Source organism: Nesoenas mayeri (assembly GCF_963082525.1).
Source record: "Nesoenas mayeri genome assembly, chromosome: 16".
Classification (NCBI taxonomy): Eukaryota; Metazoa; Chordata; class Aves; order Columbiformes; family Columbidae; genus Nesoenas; species Nesoenas mayeri.
The window spans coordinates 12463544-12477452 of NC_137562.1; the positions used below are offsets into that span (position 1 = coordinate 12463544).

The window sequence follows — 13909 nt, forward strand, 5'->3', positions numbered from 1 at the left end:
TGAAATAGCCATGCTCAGTACAATAGTTTATTGCTCTAGATTCCAGGTAATGGGAAGGAAAAGGAGACCAGGAAGTCTCAGGGTACCTTAGTAACTGGGCTCAATTCTGCTTTAGGAACAGAAATACAGCATATTGCTGAGAACTCGCAGCAGGACAGGAGAGGTGAGAGGAGTCTGCCGGGGAACGAGCCTTACTTTATCAATGAAGTACAGCGCCACAGCCCTCTGCCGTACTTTCATCTCTTTGGATTTCCAGTCTTCTCGATACTGATTTCGGATTTTATCTACGCACTTCTTCAACCTCCGAGCGGTCTCGTACTTCTGCCAGTCCTTCTCACCCTGCAGAGGAAGTTGGGATGGAGTCAGCGTCAGAACACCAAAAAAGGACCGGTTCCAATCTGCATCTCAAGGCTTTGCAAGTCTGTGTGTGGCAAATGCTCTTGCTGTACAAAAGCGCTGAGATTTTGCTGCTGAACAGCTCAGTTTCAAACTATGCTGCCACGCAGCTGTAGGTAATTCAGATTTCCATGATATTAAACGCTTCCACGGAAGCGCCTATAAAGACACAAAAGACATTATGTCTTCTGTGCTTCTCAACATATAAATGGTTTCCTCTGCTTTATTCAGACGACACTTATGTTCTTTCAGCTGTGTAATTAAACACCCATAAAACGTAAAAGCAACATCAACAGTTCATCATCATTATTATATATTCAAGCCATGGCAAAGAGAGGGCACAAATGCACAAGGAACAGAGATTTTTCCCTATACTTGTAAGACAAAGCCCTTGTTTCCAATCCAGGAAAACATCTCTTAAAAAAAAGATACTTCATGAGAAGAACTTGAATTCTACGCTGAAAATGAAGGCTACTTATTTTTCAGCAGGTTTGTTATTGCTTTCATGGAATTGATCTGTGATTTGTTCGCACACCAGGGTTTGTTTCCCTTCAGTCATGAGCTCCTTACCAGCCTTCTCAGCCAGGAGCCTGTCCATGATTTTCATTTTACAATTGACTAAGCAATCCATGGTTAGAACTTCATTACACCATCAGGCAGGGGAAGTCGGGGCAAAAGCAGGTAAAATATCCACCAGAGCAAGCCTGTTCTTAGATAAATTGCTTCCTTTTAGGTTTACACAGAGTAAAGGATTCTTATTAGGAATGATACAATGATGCTCTTCAACAGACATTTTCCAGATTTCATCTGCTCTCCTGTGCAGCAATTGTATTCTTCCATTTCAAGGGGAACAGAAGCACAGAAACCTTCCTATGTTTTTCAATCAGTGTAGCATGAAATAGAAAGACAGCTTCACTTCCCATCTCTCTCCCGGCCAACAGCTACATTTGCTACTTAGAGACATGACCTGTAAGATTTCTTTGGTTTTAAACTAGATCTTTACCTTGATTCTTGAGCTGGGGTTCAACATGATGTATTTGATAGAACCTTGGATGTTCTCAGTCCACGACACCAGCCAGGTAACCTTGTTATCATGCCTGACCTCCTTCCATTTGTGTCCTGGTGGAGGGGAAGGGATCTTGGAATCCCTGCAGAGAATCAGAAAACAGTAAATATAAACTATTCAAAGAGACTTTCACAGCATCAAACTAGAGAAAGTAATGAATACTTCACACAAAGAAAGCAACTGAGGGAACTTAACTACCTATTTCCATATGCAGGAAATCAAGTGAATAAAAGTGAGCAAAGATCAAACTGCTATCAATACACATCTGCAGAAGAATTATACTATAGGAGGGAACCCACATTGCTGGGACCAGCTTTGATTTGCAGACACTGCAATAGCGTGGACACTTATCAGGACATGGCTGAAGATAAGCCAACCAAAGCTTAGCCTTCAACACCAAGGAAGACAAAGAGGAAAATCAATTTCTACCAATACTAGAAATAAAGGCTGTTTAAAGCAGGTGTAGGCCATAGGCACGAGGAGGAAAATATGTTGACAAGGTTCTACATAAAACACATAATAGCCTTGTTTGGTCATTGCTTGTATGACTCGATTTTTTATCTATACAAAAATAAGATAAGCAGCATGCGTATTTCTGCATGCTTGAATATGAACCTATACAGGATTTTTAAAAAGCAGCTATGCTATCTAGAAAGCAAAGTCAAAGTGTGAAGCATCTAGCGCTCACTTGCTGCAGTTAATGATGATGTCTTCTGGCATGATGCGTCTCTTCAACATGCCCATTTTGGGATGGTTTCCACGTCCTCGGAAGAGACCTGGAGGTTCAATCTTGAAGTTGGCAATCCTCTCCTTGTGGTTGTCCATCACGCAGTAACCATATTCCTTCAATAGTCGCTCATTCTCCTCTTTGATTTTCTAGAAAAAGCCAAAACGAAAGATGATATGGTACACCCAGCACCACACACATCTCTAAATGCCGAGACTTAAAGAATTTTTGTATTTGCACCAGACTAATACTGCAGACCCAACTCAAAACCCCATTACGACAAGTGCCGTATCAACACACACAACAGCAGACTATCCAAAATAGCAGTCATAAAACACAACCAGCACAAACTAGAAAAAGAGAAAGAATGCATGAAAACTCTCTTAAAACTCGTATTTGAGAGCAATAGATTAAGGCTGGTGAAGACAGCTACAATTTTGCCACAGTAGAGGCATTTACGTCTATCCACACATCACAGCTACAAAGGCAGACCCAGCACAGTACCACTGCTTTATAGTCTATATTCAGTATTTGACATCCACTGGACTTTATGTCTTATGACTTTGGCTGTTTATGTATCAAAACCCAGAGTTCTGTGTTTGAACTCGGCATCAGAAAGAGGCAGAGGAATGTCTCCAGTCTGCCACATGTCAAGCCTGTGTCAGCAAATGGTCTCGTAACTAGAACACAGTCTCCTAAGTAAAAATGTGCTGAGATTTCACTGCATACTTCTGTGCTTGAACTCTAATTACATGGAAGGAAAAATAAAAACACTGCAGCTCAAAATAAAACGTCTGACCCACAGACAGCACTGGTGCGCCAGCTAAGAAACTAACAGAAAAAGGCACTTCTGCTCCATTGTAACAGCTGCCAGGGAAGGAGCTGAGAAGGGCTCACCCACATGTTCATCAAATGGAAACAGCACTATGACACGGGTGTCTCTCTTTTGGTGGGACTCCTCTGACCCCAAAGGCCACACTTCCAGTCTACCAGGGCCCTCATTCAAAGGGCTACTCACTGTAGCATTGCAAAAGACCAACTGAGAGCTTAGGGCCAAGCTTCCAGCTGCCATTGCAGTAAGTCTCAGTCATCTAAAAACTATTTAATTCTCTCCCCACAAGCCACTGTAGCCATGTTACTGGAAAATAAAGTTCATTTTTTATTCAGAAAACGGCATTACTTGGTATTTGAGATTTGTTCTCTCATTTTATTCACTAGTGTCATTGCTGCATCCCTTCCACCATTCCCAATTTTGCCCTCCAAACCCAAGTAGCTTCTAAAATGAGAAGCCATCCTTAACTGAGTATCCACTGCTTATTAATGGCCAGGGAACAAGGCTCCCATGGAGGCAGCACCTCTGATTCTCTTTATTACTTAAGCAGGTCAGAAGCCTTAGCCCTATCGATATCACCTCAAGTCAGGATGGAGATTCAGCTGTAAACAAAGTGCTCTGCCCTACTTGAGCTGCACAGTGAAGATTCCTACAGTTAACAAGAAAATAATTATTTGAAAACCAGTAAACACTGATCGAAAATTGACAAGGCAAGCAGAGGAATGATTACACCAAGATATTTACAAGCCAACTAAGAATCAAGACTTCTCCCAGAATTCCCTCTGGTACCTGTTTTTCCTCCTTGGACATCTGTTTTCTAGCTTCTGTCTGAGCTTTGAAATACTGGCTCATGTGGGTGAAGTCACACTTGCTGAGGCTGGTGATAGTGCTCTTCTCTTCAGAGGTCATTTCCTTGCAGAAAGAAAGTGGCACTTTCAGTTTTCATACATAGTAAGTTTTCATGCACAGCGGAGCTTACCCTAGCCCAAGCAGTTTCAAAAGGAATAACAGACCAGCCCTCCCAGTAAACACCAAGAAACCCCCAATTCTTGCACACATTCACTCCAGATAAGCTCAAAGCATAAAGGACAAGCAGCAGAGTGCATGGAGGGCTGGCCTTCCAGCACTCTGTGGCATCTCCCACATCTCCCCCACTGAACAGTGGCTGGAATGGTTGAGAGACAGGGAGTAAAACCCAGTAACCTAGTTAGGAAAACTGCATCAACTCATCTGAAGGTTTGATCTTATGGCTGATAAGTTGGCTGAGGCAAAGTTTTGAGTTTTAGGTCTTTGGAAGAGGTTTTCCTTCTAATATAAAGCTGGATCTTCAACAGGGCATGTCACAGTCAGATCAGCTACACCCCGTCATGCCATAATAGACAAATTTGGTTGGGGGAAATCTGACTTTGTTGGTTTAGAAGGGTACTTATGTCACAGTCCTTGCTGGTGAAACTACAGGATAAACTGAGAACTTCACAGCTACCACGTGAGGCAGCTTTTCATTGCCTCAGGCTAACCTTCCTGTGCATGGGACAGCAGCTTCTTTCCATTGCCCAGTGCTGGGGGGACACCGGCCGTGCAGTCAGTGCAGCCCAGGACTACGTGCCTACCTTCCTCCAGTCTTTGAAGAAGTTTTTCCTGAAGATCTCCTTTGTAGTGTACTCATGGTCAAGCATTTTTGCAAAGAATGTGGCAACTTCTTCTGCTTTGGTGCTCAGCTTCATGACTTTACCTACAAAGAAAGGTTTTCTTTTTAAACAAAATGGTCAACAGGAACTGAAGCCAGAAAGAGGCCACAGTAACTACCTTAAAGGACACTATATTTATCACAGAAAAGTTTTTCTTCAAGATTTTACATAGTACAGCAAATTGGATGGGCAAAGGAAACAGAGCAGCACAGTTGCTTGACCTTCATCATAAACATTTTGAAAAAATGTTTCCTCCCAAATCCAAACATTAAAAAAAGCAACAGCAATCTGATGAGACGGGTCTGAGAGACACAGGGCAGGAAGGGGAAAAGGCCTCCTGCAGGAAACCCTACGCGGAGACATCCCAGTGCTGCGTACGCTCCCGGGGAGACGCTGCTGTTTGAAGTGAAAAAGGCAAGCGATTTTATTTAATTCGATATTCCAGCACTCAGACATATGGGATATACAGTCTCTATTCCTCTTCTACCTACAGAGGGACTTTGGAACACCCCTTCTAGCTTTTAGCTATTTCTAGCCAGGAAGAGCACTTCCTATGTACACACCACAAACAGGCTGGAAGCGACGCCAAATATTTACCTCCCCTTCATTGCAGGGAAGCGTGTCAGGATTGTGCTGATCATTCCCTCTGCTGTGGGAACGCACTCCTGCGTCTCCAAATCGGGCTCAAAAGCGACTCATTTTTAAGACTGAGCTTTCAGTGAACAGAGAGGTCACATTTCAGCTTGTCTGCACGGCTGCAGTACAAACTGCTGCAAGGGAAGACTTTAAAACACAAGGGAAAAAGGCTGCTGCAACATCGAAGCTGTGGATTCGAGATCTAACATTCCTATCGAGCGTCTTTTTGGTCCAGGCTGCGTTCCTGATGACACGTGAGGTGTCAGCGATCCCCGTGAAGGGTTTTGCATGCAGCTCACATCTCCAGCTAGTTGCAAGAAATATTTAAAGTCCCAATGGAGTGGCAGACAGTCAACACCTGTGGATTTTTAAACGACCATTTCACCGCACAAAAGTCAATACAAGAAACACTGCTGGTTTTTCTATGCTCTTGGAAAAAAAAATACCACACTTTTGATTTACTGCGTGTTTTAAAAAGTTGCATCATCTCCAAAATTAAACCATGGGAGCCATTTTAAAAGCCTTAGGATCTATAAACCCTCGTAAAATAGGGCTTAGCAAAAGTTCCTCCCAACGATCTGAGAATATTCCACAATTAAATTAAACCAACAGTAACTCTGCCAATTTTTAAGCTGCAACCTAAAATACAGCATTTGTTTGCTTATAACAGGAAATGGGGGAAGGGAGAGACAGCGAGGGAAACAGTTTTTGCAGGCTGCAAGTCTCCCTTGCAAAAGCCTATCAAGGTAGTAACACCTTAGGGGGGCTAAAATGACTGATATTTTTCCCAAATTGCTGAAGGCTCAGTCACTTTTATCTAATCACTTTAGAATATGTTTCATTGGACTCAATTTCCTCTTTTTTACAAGGGTTTGAAAACGCTCTCAGTGACAAGGCTGAAAAATAAAAACACGTATTTCATCCAGAGCCGTGAATAGTATTTACCTGACTTAAAAACTGAAAACCAGAGAGCAACGAGGGGACAAAATGAGCGTGAGAGACTGAAACACAATCTACACATCTACACTACCATCTACCACCTGTTCTGCCCTGGTGAGACTGCATATGGAATATCGTGTCCAGTTCTGCGTCGTTTGGTGCTAGCAGGACAGGGAACTGCTGGAGAGAGTCCAGCGCAGCCACCAAGATGCTGGAGGGAGTGGAGCATCTCCCGTGTGAGGAAAGGCTGAGGGAGCTGGGGCTCTGGAGCTGGACAAGAGGACACTGAGGGGTGACTAATTCATGGGGATCAATATGGATTGTATCTTCTTGAACCCTAAGGAGGAATTTGTGGACATCCCTGATCGCTGTGGTACTCGCTTGGAGAAAGCCTTTAATAGAATGCAGTATGTTTATTTCACTACATTGTTGCTGAAAACGAATGCCATCTCTTTTCCAGTATTTAAAAACATTGTGTCATGTCACATGAAAACTGCACGTTGCTCCTGGAAGAGTTCCATGCACAGATGTCCCCTTCACCAAAAATTACATTTTCATCTATTCAAATGCCTCTCACTTAATTCAATCCTGGGTTAACTTGATCCTTCATTTAACAAAATCACAGAGCTAAACGGAAACACACGGATCATCGAGGCCCATCTCCAGCAGGCATCACATCATATAATCCCTTCCACATGAGCCTCTAACAACCAGTCAGGCCAGTACATTAGAATCTCACATCAATTAGTTCTATCACACACACTGGTTAGTGAGTGGGACCACAACATTATATCAGAGGGCTGTGTCCTGGAGGCCAGGGTCATCCCATGCATTCCTACAAGATCCTCACCATCTGTACCAAAACCCGGTCCTCTTTTATTCTGCTCATGCCACCAAATGATCGTGGATGATGGAAGTTGCAGTTCATATGGTTAAAGAGAACAGAGCAAGCCTCATGAGTGATGAAGTAGCTACAATTACGTATTCTACTGGTTATACACTGCTGCTCTCAGACCTAAGACACTCTCATACTACTAAGCAACCTGAGAGATTTACCACCATAACAGAGGAAGAACAAGTTCATCTCCGTGTCAACTCGGTGAGCAGAATTCAGCAGGCTGTTCTTGTACAGATCCTTTCTTCACTTAGCCACCCAGGACAATTACAGCCGTCCCTCTTTCAAGCTAACCACTAAAACAAAACCACCTCCTTATCTCTTCAGTCCCCGGAAGAACATCACAATTCCCTGATAATGTTTAATTATCCTCCCAGCAAGTGGAAACACAGATTGACTCACCATCATAAAAAAACTTGACATTTTCAGGCAGAGGTTCATATGGTGGAGCAAATACAGGACCTTTGTGCTCTAGGAACTTCCATTTAATGCCTTCAGGGTAGCGCTCTTCTTCCCACCTTCAAGAGAGAAATATGAACCAATAATACAATTTTAAGCTGCTAATCTTCATTTTATTACTATGTGGGTATAAGAGTATGCTAAAGAAAAATCAGCAAGCAATGATTGCTTTGCCAGACACAGACCAAGTACAAATATTCAATGCACTGTCACCATTTATATTATTTTTTCCCATTTTTTTAAAAAAAAAAAAGCAGAGCTATGTCCATGAACAGAACACCTTGGGTCGCAGGTTATCTGATGACTCCATAGTCCTCACCTCCCACTTGCTGCATTTTTCACAAAATCACACAGCTGAAAAAGCTTAGAACTTAAGAAAATGAAGAATTCAGTCTTGTAAAGCAGCTCGGCTCCTGCCAAATTAGAGTCAGCTGGGATCTACAATAACATCAGGTCCGGCATGCCTGCTCAGCAAAGCCAAACAATTGTAGTATATTATGCAGCTGCTTTCAGATGTGGACAAGTATGCCATTAAGGGCAGAGATAAAGAAACAGATGTTCATTTACGACCTAAATGAGAACAAACCTGCTTGGATGAGAAAGACTGAAACCTGCTCTGTTGTTTAAAATCCATTCCAATTCTTTGGGTACGAAAAGCATACTTGAAGAAAGAGTAGCACAGGAAAATTGCAAACTCGCCTTAAAGCACCTCTATAAAAACGTTTTGCAAATGATGCATTAGGTGTCACAACACAGCAAGGCAGGCGCCACCAAGGCCACATTCCAACTGAACGAACTCACAGGGTCAGCAATTCATCTACAGGGAAAAGGGTCCCGCCAAGTGTCCCCACCCCCTGTTCCCAGTACCCTGTGCCCGAACCCTGATTCCATGCTCCTTCCCTCTACACTTCTTCCATGACCACCGGAACATCACTGCTACACGCTGCTGGCACAGCGATCCCTGCTGAGAAAGGCTGTTTTACCTTAGAGATTAATCAACTGCAAGACCATTAACTTGTTGCAGCGCTCAGCCTTTGAATTGCCCAGACAACTTGGTTGAGCAGCCATGACAATTAAAAAGCAAAAGTTTAAGCTTCCCTCTGGTGTCAGCCCTCTGGAGTCGTCCCATTCCGGGTGCAACAGCAGCTGAGAAAAGACATGTATGTACCGCACGGATCTTGGGAATTGTGATGTAAAACACGGATCATTTCACCCCTAATAACAGGGTCACTGTACAGAAGATACGTACTGTATAGAGACAAAAAGGCCTTCTGCTTGAAGACACTCAAAACGCGTCACTGGTGCCGGTACATCAGTCATTTACGAACAGCAACTGTATGGGACACGGGGCTTTGCACCATCTTTGGCCACAGCACCAGACCTGATGTTTTCTCATGAGCAGCACAGCAGCATCTTTTACCAGTAACGCGCACAATCCCAGCTGCCTGTACAAACCCTACACGTCCGACTTCAGTCCCTGGCTGGGAAGAAGCTTGAGTAAACTATGTTGATATAAGAAACTAATATTGACATTTGAAGTCTAGATCCCAAATATTTACATTTCTAATGATTGTTTTTTAAATTAATTAGAAGCTAGAAATCTAAATGTTTTGCTCCTTCCAGCAAAATAAATGTAAATCATTCGCTTCTCCTCCTAGCCAGCAAAACATCATCCTCTCTGACAATGAGTATTTCTATTCTGTTAAGAAAGAATCAGGGGCTCATTCACAATAGCTACTACTTACAGGACAGGCTTGTCATTCTTGTTTCTCATCTGTGGCTTTTTAAGATTTATCACTCCGGTATTTACTTGATGATAAATTCTGGTTTCCTACCCATTCCTGTTCTTTTACAACAGAAGCATGGAGAAAAGTAGCAGTTTAAATAGCTAGCTGAAGCATGTTGTGCCTTTGGGGAGGGCTACCCATCCATGGGATGGTTTCTAAGCCCAAAGCCACCAGAAAGTTTGCCACAAAAAGATCACAAACCACTGCCAATCCCATCTCCACCTTTCTAAACCTCGTATATAAGCATTAAGACAAAAGGTGAAAAGCGAGCCTCCTGAGACTGGCTGATTTTTCATCCTCCTTTGGTTTTAAACAAGAAAAGCTCTACAGCAACACTGCCCAAGGTACCTCCTGGCCATAAAGCAACGTGCTGCAAATGTTTTTGTGGGAGCAAGGAGAATGTTGTCTATCAGGAAAGCTGCCTTACTGATTTCAGCAGAAATTGTGCTCATCAGTTTTACAGGTTCCTCGATTAAATCTCATATTAAACCTGCCTAAGAACGCCAGGGTGGCTCATGAAGGAGATGTGGTGTTTGGTTTTTTCAAGTGCAATGAAAGTAGAAAGGAGCCTTAGGAAAAAATGAGAATATACCTCAGGGATATGTTATTTTAAAGAAATGAACTTGTTATAACACCAGGTGGGAGGAGTGCTCACAAGGTACAACTCTGGATCACATATTCCTCACCCCCTGACAGGCTGTGAAAATGACCTCTAAAAGAGCTCCGCAGGGTGATGAACGAGGCCAATGCCTTGGGAAAGCCTAACATCAAGTATTCACATAAGTGAGGATGAAAATGCTCAAGGCAGCAAGCACTCGAGGAAGCAGCCAAAAAAAGATATCAGACGTTCAGAAAATTGACTCAGATGGAACACAAAAATGCCCTTAAGAGACACAAGTGAAGTGCAGCTGAAACCCTGTCCAGCACAGGCTACACAAAGCTGCAGATGGACGGCAGGAACAGCAGCAGAAGGATGAAGGTAACTACTGCCAAATCCTGCAAAACACGCTTTCCAAGGCAGTTTTCCGCTGCAGTGAGCACAAATTGCAGAGGTTAACGCAGCTACCTGGGACTGAGCTGCCAGGGTAGCAGAGGGAAGAACAGAACGGCTTTCCAGTGAAGGTTGGCTGTTGAAGGGTCCGGACTACGAGAAAAGGGAGCTGTGATAACGGAATATTAAGTCGGGCAGAACCAGCAAGGGCAGCTGAGACAAAGCCAAAATGACAACAGTTGAGACTTCAAGAGACCTTCTGTAGCTTCCTATTGCTTCAAGTCCCTCTAATCTGTCAGTGTCAAAGCACATTAAAAACGTGTTGTCAAAGGGATCGAGGAAGAAGCGGATTGCTTGGAGAGAAAAAAACCACCAACACAACATTTAACACAACACTGATGTTCTGAGGAGGCTGTGACAATCAAAGAGAAATATGCAAAGACTATAAATATTACAGAAGAATTTTTCTTTTTAAAGGTGAATCAATAAGAGTGACAATAAAGGGGTAAAAGACTGAACCTGAAAGGACTGAAGAGGATCGCAAAGGTATTCCCCAACACTACAGATCTATTACAAACAGCCAAATGATCTCAGAAAAGAGAAGGCTCATAGACACATCACCCCCAAAAGGTCATAAAAATACATGATAGCAGATTACAGGAGTGCAGAAAACACACATGCTTTTGAAAACCACATATGCAATAAACCGAGGGAAGTACTAAAGCTCCAACTTCAAAACACACAAGGAACAGCTCCTCAAATCCAGCAATAACAGCTTAAAATACTGTGGATAGTTAAAACAAAATCCAGTAGATTTCTCACACAGAGCACTACTGCCACAGCACAGGTCTGTCCTCCAGACAGACCACAGAGTTCAGATTTATTCATAAATGGTTCTAAAGAAAATTTAAGAATGAGTGAAAGAACAACATGAGCTGCTCAGCGATTTTACTTCAGGATCCTGAGCAAGACAGAAAGTGCTTTCCATTCAAAAGTTATTTTCAAAATTCATTTTCCAAACAGCCCAAGCTTAACCGGTCCCTTGACCAACTTACATTTTTGTGCCAGAGGCAGGAGCAGTTCTGAGAGGCTCACAGTTGACACCCAGACAGAATAAAAAGGTGGACACCCACTCATGTTATACTGTGTATATAATACAGGTAAGGTCTTCTAGAACACCAGTTAATACATCTGCACATATTTATATATTCCTGACAATAACCCCGAGCCTACAATTTTTCATATTGCTCTGAGAAGTGTTAGCAAGAAGCAGGTGCTGGGCCTAAGAATATTTGTATCTACTCATTATAGGTAGGTTCTGCATTCTACAGATAGGAAAAAAAAGCCCTAAAAACACCACCACAAAAATCTTATTTCTTGTTTTAGGTATACCAAAAGAGGTATTTCACTTCTGCTTCACAGGATGAACATAGTGAGTGAGATATTTATTTAGAGCTTACCAGAACATAAGCCAATTATTCAGAACAAATCCTCATGAATCAACAAAACACAAAGGCAGATGTGCTCACTCAGTCAGCATGGGAGGTAACAGGGAAAGTCCAGGTGCAGAGCAGCCTACACCATTGCTAGACAGTTACCATTTCCATTTTTGTTCCTCTTCTTTTTTCGGCTTCTTTCTCTTGTCCGCTTCAGGGACTTTCTTGTCTTTGCTCTTAGCTTTCTTTGCTTTGCTGTCCTGCAAAATGAGTAAGAACCTGCTAGAACAAGCTACTCCTCCCTGACAAGATGTTTTAAAACTGGGGTATGTAAGTTCGACCACAAACAACTGAATTATTGTGGACTCATTACATAAATGTACTTTTACCACAGCGAGGTGGCTTCTGAGAACACACTGGTTAATTCTCACTATAGAGACACTAATTCAAGGGAAGAAATAATCATGTTGCCAGGAGGTGCTTGCAACATGTTCCTCACAAGGGTATCTTTGCTAGATGCGTAGTTCATTAGTCTCAAATTATGGCTAAACTCTCTTTGCCAAGTCCCTCTCCAAAGAAATTTCCACCCTGGGCTCCATCTAAAAGCTTTAAGTGTCTTTCTCACAGCTTATCTTGGTTTCATCTTCTCTGCTTCTGAACATCATCTGTGCAATTACCAGTTGTACTAGTTATTAAGTTATTAGTTACTAAGGCTCCTCTACAAACTACATGCAGGTTTGCCCCAGACTGGCCCCTGCCTCCTTCCCCTTGAATCAGATTCCTCTTGCTCGACATAATTCAACACCAAGGGGTCAGCCTTGCTTTTCTTCATCATAGAAATAAACTCCTCTTTCACATTACCTCCTCTTCCTCTTGTTTCCTTTTCTTTGCTTTCTTGATGTCTTCTGTTTTGATTTTCTTGGGTTTGTACTCAGCACTGTAAGAACAAAAAGCCCAGTTGATGAAAACTGTCAGTCTCCCCGTACAAAAGATAAAGAAGTCATACATATACAAAGTCTGTGTGCACAAATTCACAATATTTCTGGCATGCTTAATTTCTAAAGAATATCATTTTATGCCCCGCTCTCTCAGAAGATTGAATAATTCCCATCTCAGCAACACATCCTACAAAACCCCAACCTTCATCAGCTGTTACTGTGAACGCCTCTCCATGGTTTTCACACTGCTGAAGCAAAAATCTTCCTTGGTGAAGAATTGATTCAAAAACATTAGTAGCCACCCAGTGACTACATGGGATTGGATAAAAGCAAAAGCTTAGTGGCGTGTTCTACCCCCACCTCCTTTTCCAGCCATCACTTTGGGATCTGCCCACAAGGCTCACTTCTTGTATCCCCCACTGCTTCAAACAATAGTAAAATTGACTTCTGGCAAATTCTTAATCTTTCCATTGCAGACATGAGAGGGAAGGTCACAAAAACTTAACAGAAGGCAGCAAATGATTACAGAAAAATGTCACACCCATCACACTTGGAAACAGAGAAATACCAAAGGGACAGAATGGCACGATGGTTAAACCCTTCCAACCCCTTAAATCCAGGCTGCCCAAGGGCCACACTATCTAAAGAGATGGATGCACAGGGATGGTGAGAGATCACAGTGTGATCTAACAGGGCTTTTATTTTCCTGGGTATATATCAGGCAAACATCATGTGTATTTTTCTTTTGATTTAGAGACAAAAATCCTCAGCATAACCCAGGACACATTTAGACTGTAGGCGAATCACGGCAAGCAGTGCAGGCAAACCTCCCCCCACCCCAAACAGGCTGACGATGCATTTTCTTCCTCCTGTGCAGTCATTTCCTCACTCCACAGAAACCGCTGCAGCCACCTCACTAGCATTAATTTGCCCAGATTTATGTTTTACAGTTTTCATCAGTGTCTTTTCTCTACCTACCTTCCCTTTTTTTTTCCTTTTTTTTTTCTATTTTCTTTTTAAAAAAATAATTTACTAGCACTGCAACGTTGCACAGCACCATAATGATATTATAAATACTGGTATTTTGCCTTTGCTCAGCTCGGAGAACTGGTAACAGCA

General features: G+C 42.5%; 1 protein-coding gene across 3 annotated transcripts in view; it reads right to left on the reverse strand.

The window, feature by feature from the left end:
- TOP1 (DNA topoisomerase I) overlaps positions 1–13909 on the reverse strand; it is a 63760-nt gene that overhangs the window by 7318 nt on the left and 42533 nt on the right. For all 3 annotated transcript variants that reach the window (XM_080354597.1, XM_080354598.1, XM_080354599.1), the window contains 8 exons: positions 12714–12789; positions 12015–12112; positions 7582–7697; positions 4632–4753; positions 3811–3933; positions 2151–2338; positions 1400–1544; positions 196–339 (listed from right to left, as the gene is read on the reverse strand). In XM_080354597.1, the coding sequence (XP_080210723.1) occupies positions 196–339; positions 1400–1544; positions 2151–2338; positions 3811–3933; positions 4632–4753; positions 7582–7697; positions 12015–12112; positions 12714–12789 (1012 nt within the window). The remainder of the gene's footprint in view (positions 1–195; positions 340–1399; positions 1545–2150; positions 2339–3810; positions 3934–4631; positions 4754–7581; positions 7698–12014; positions 12113–12713; positions 12790–13909) is intronic.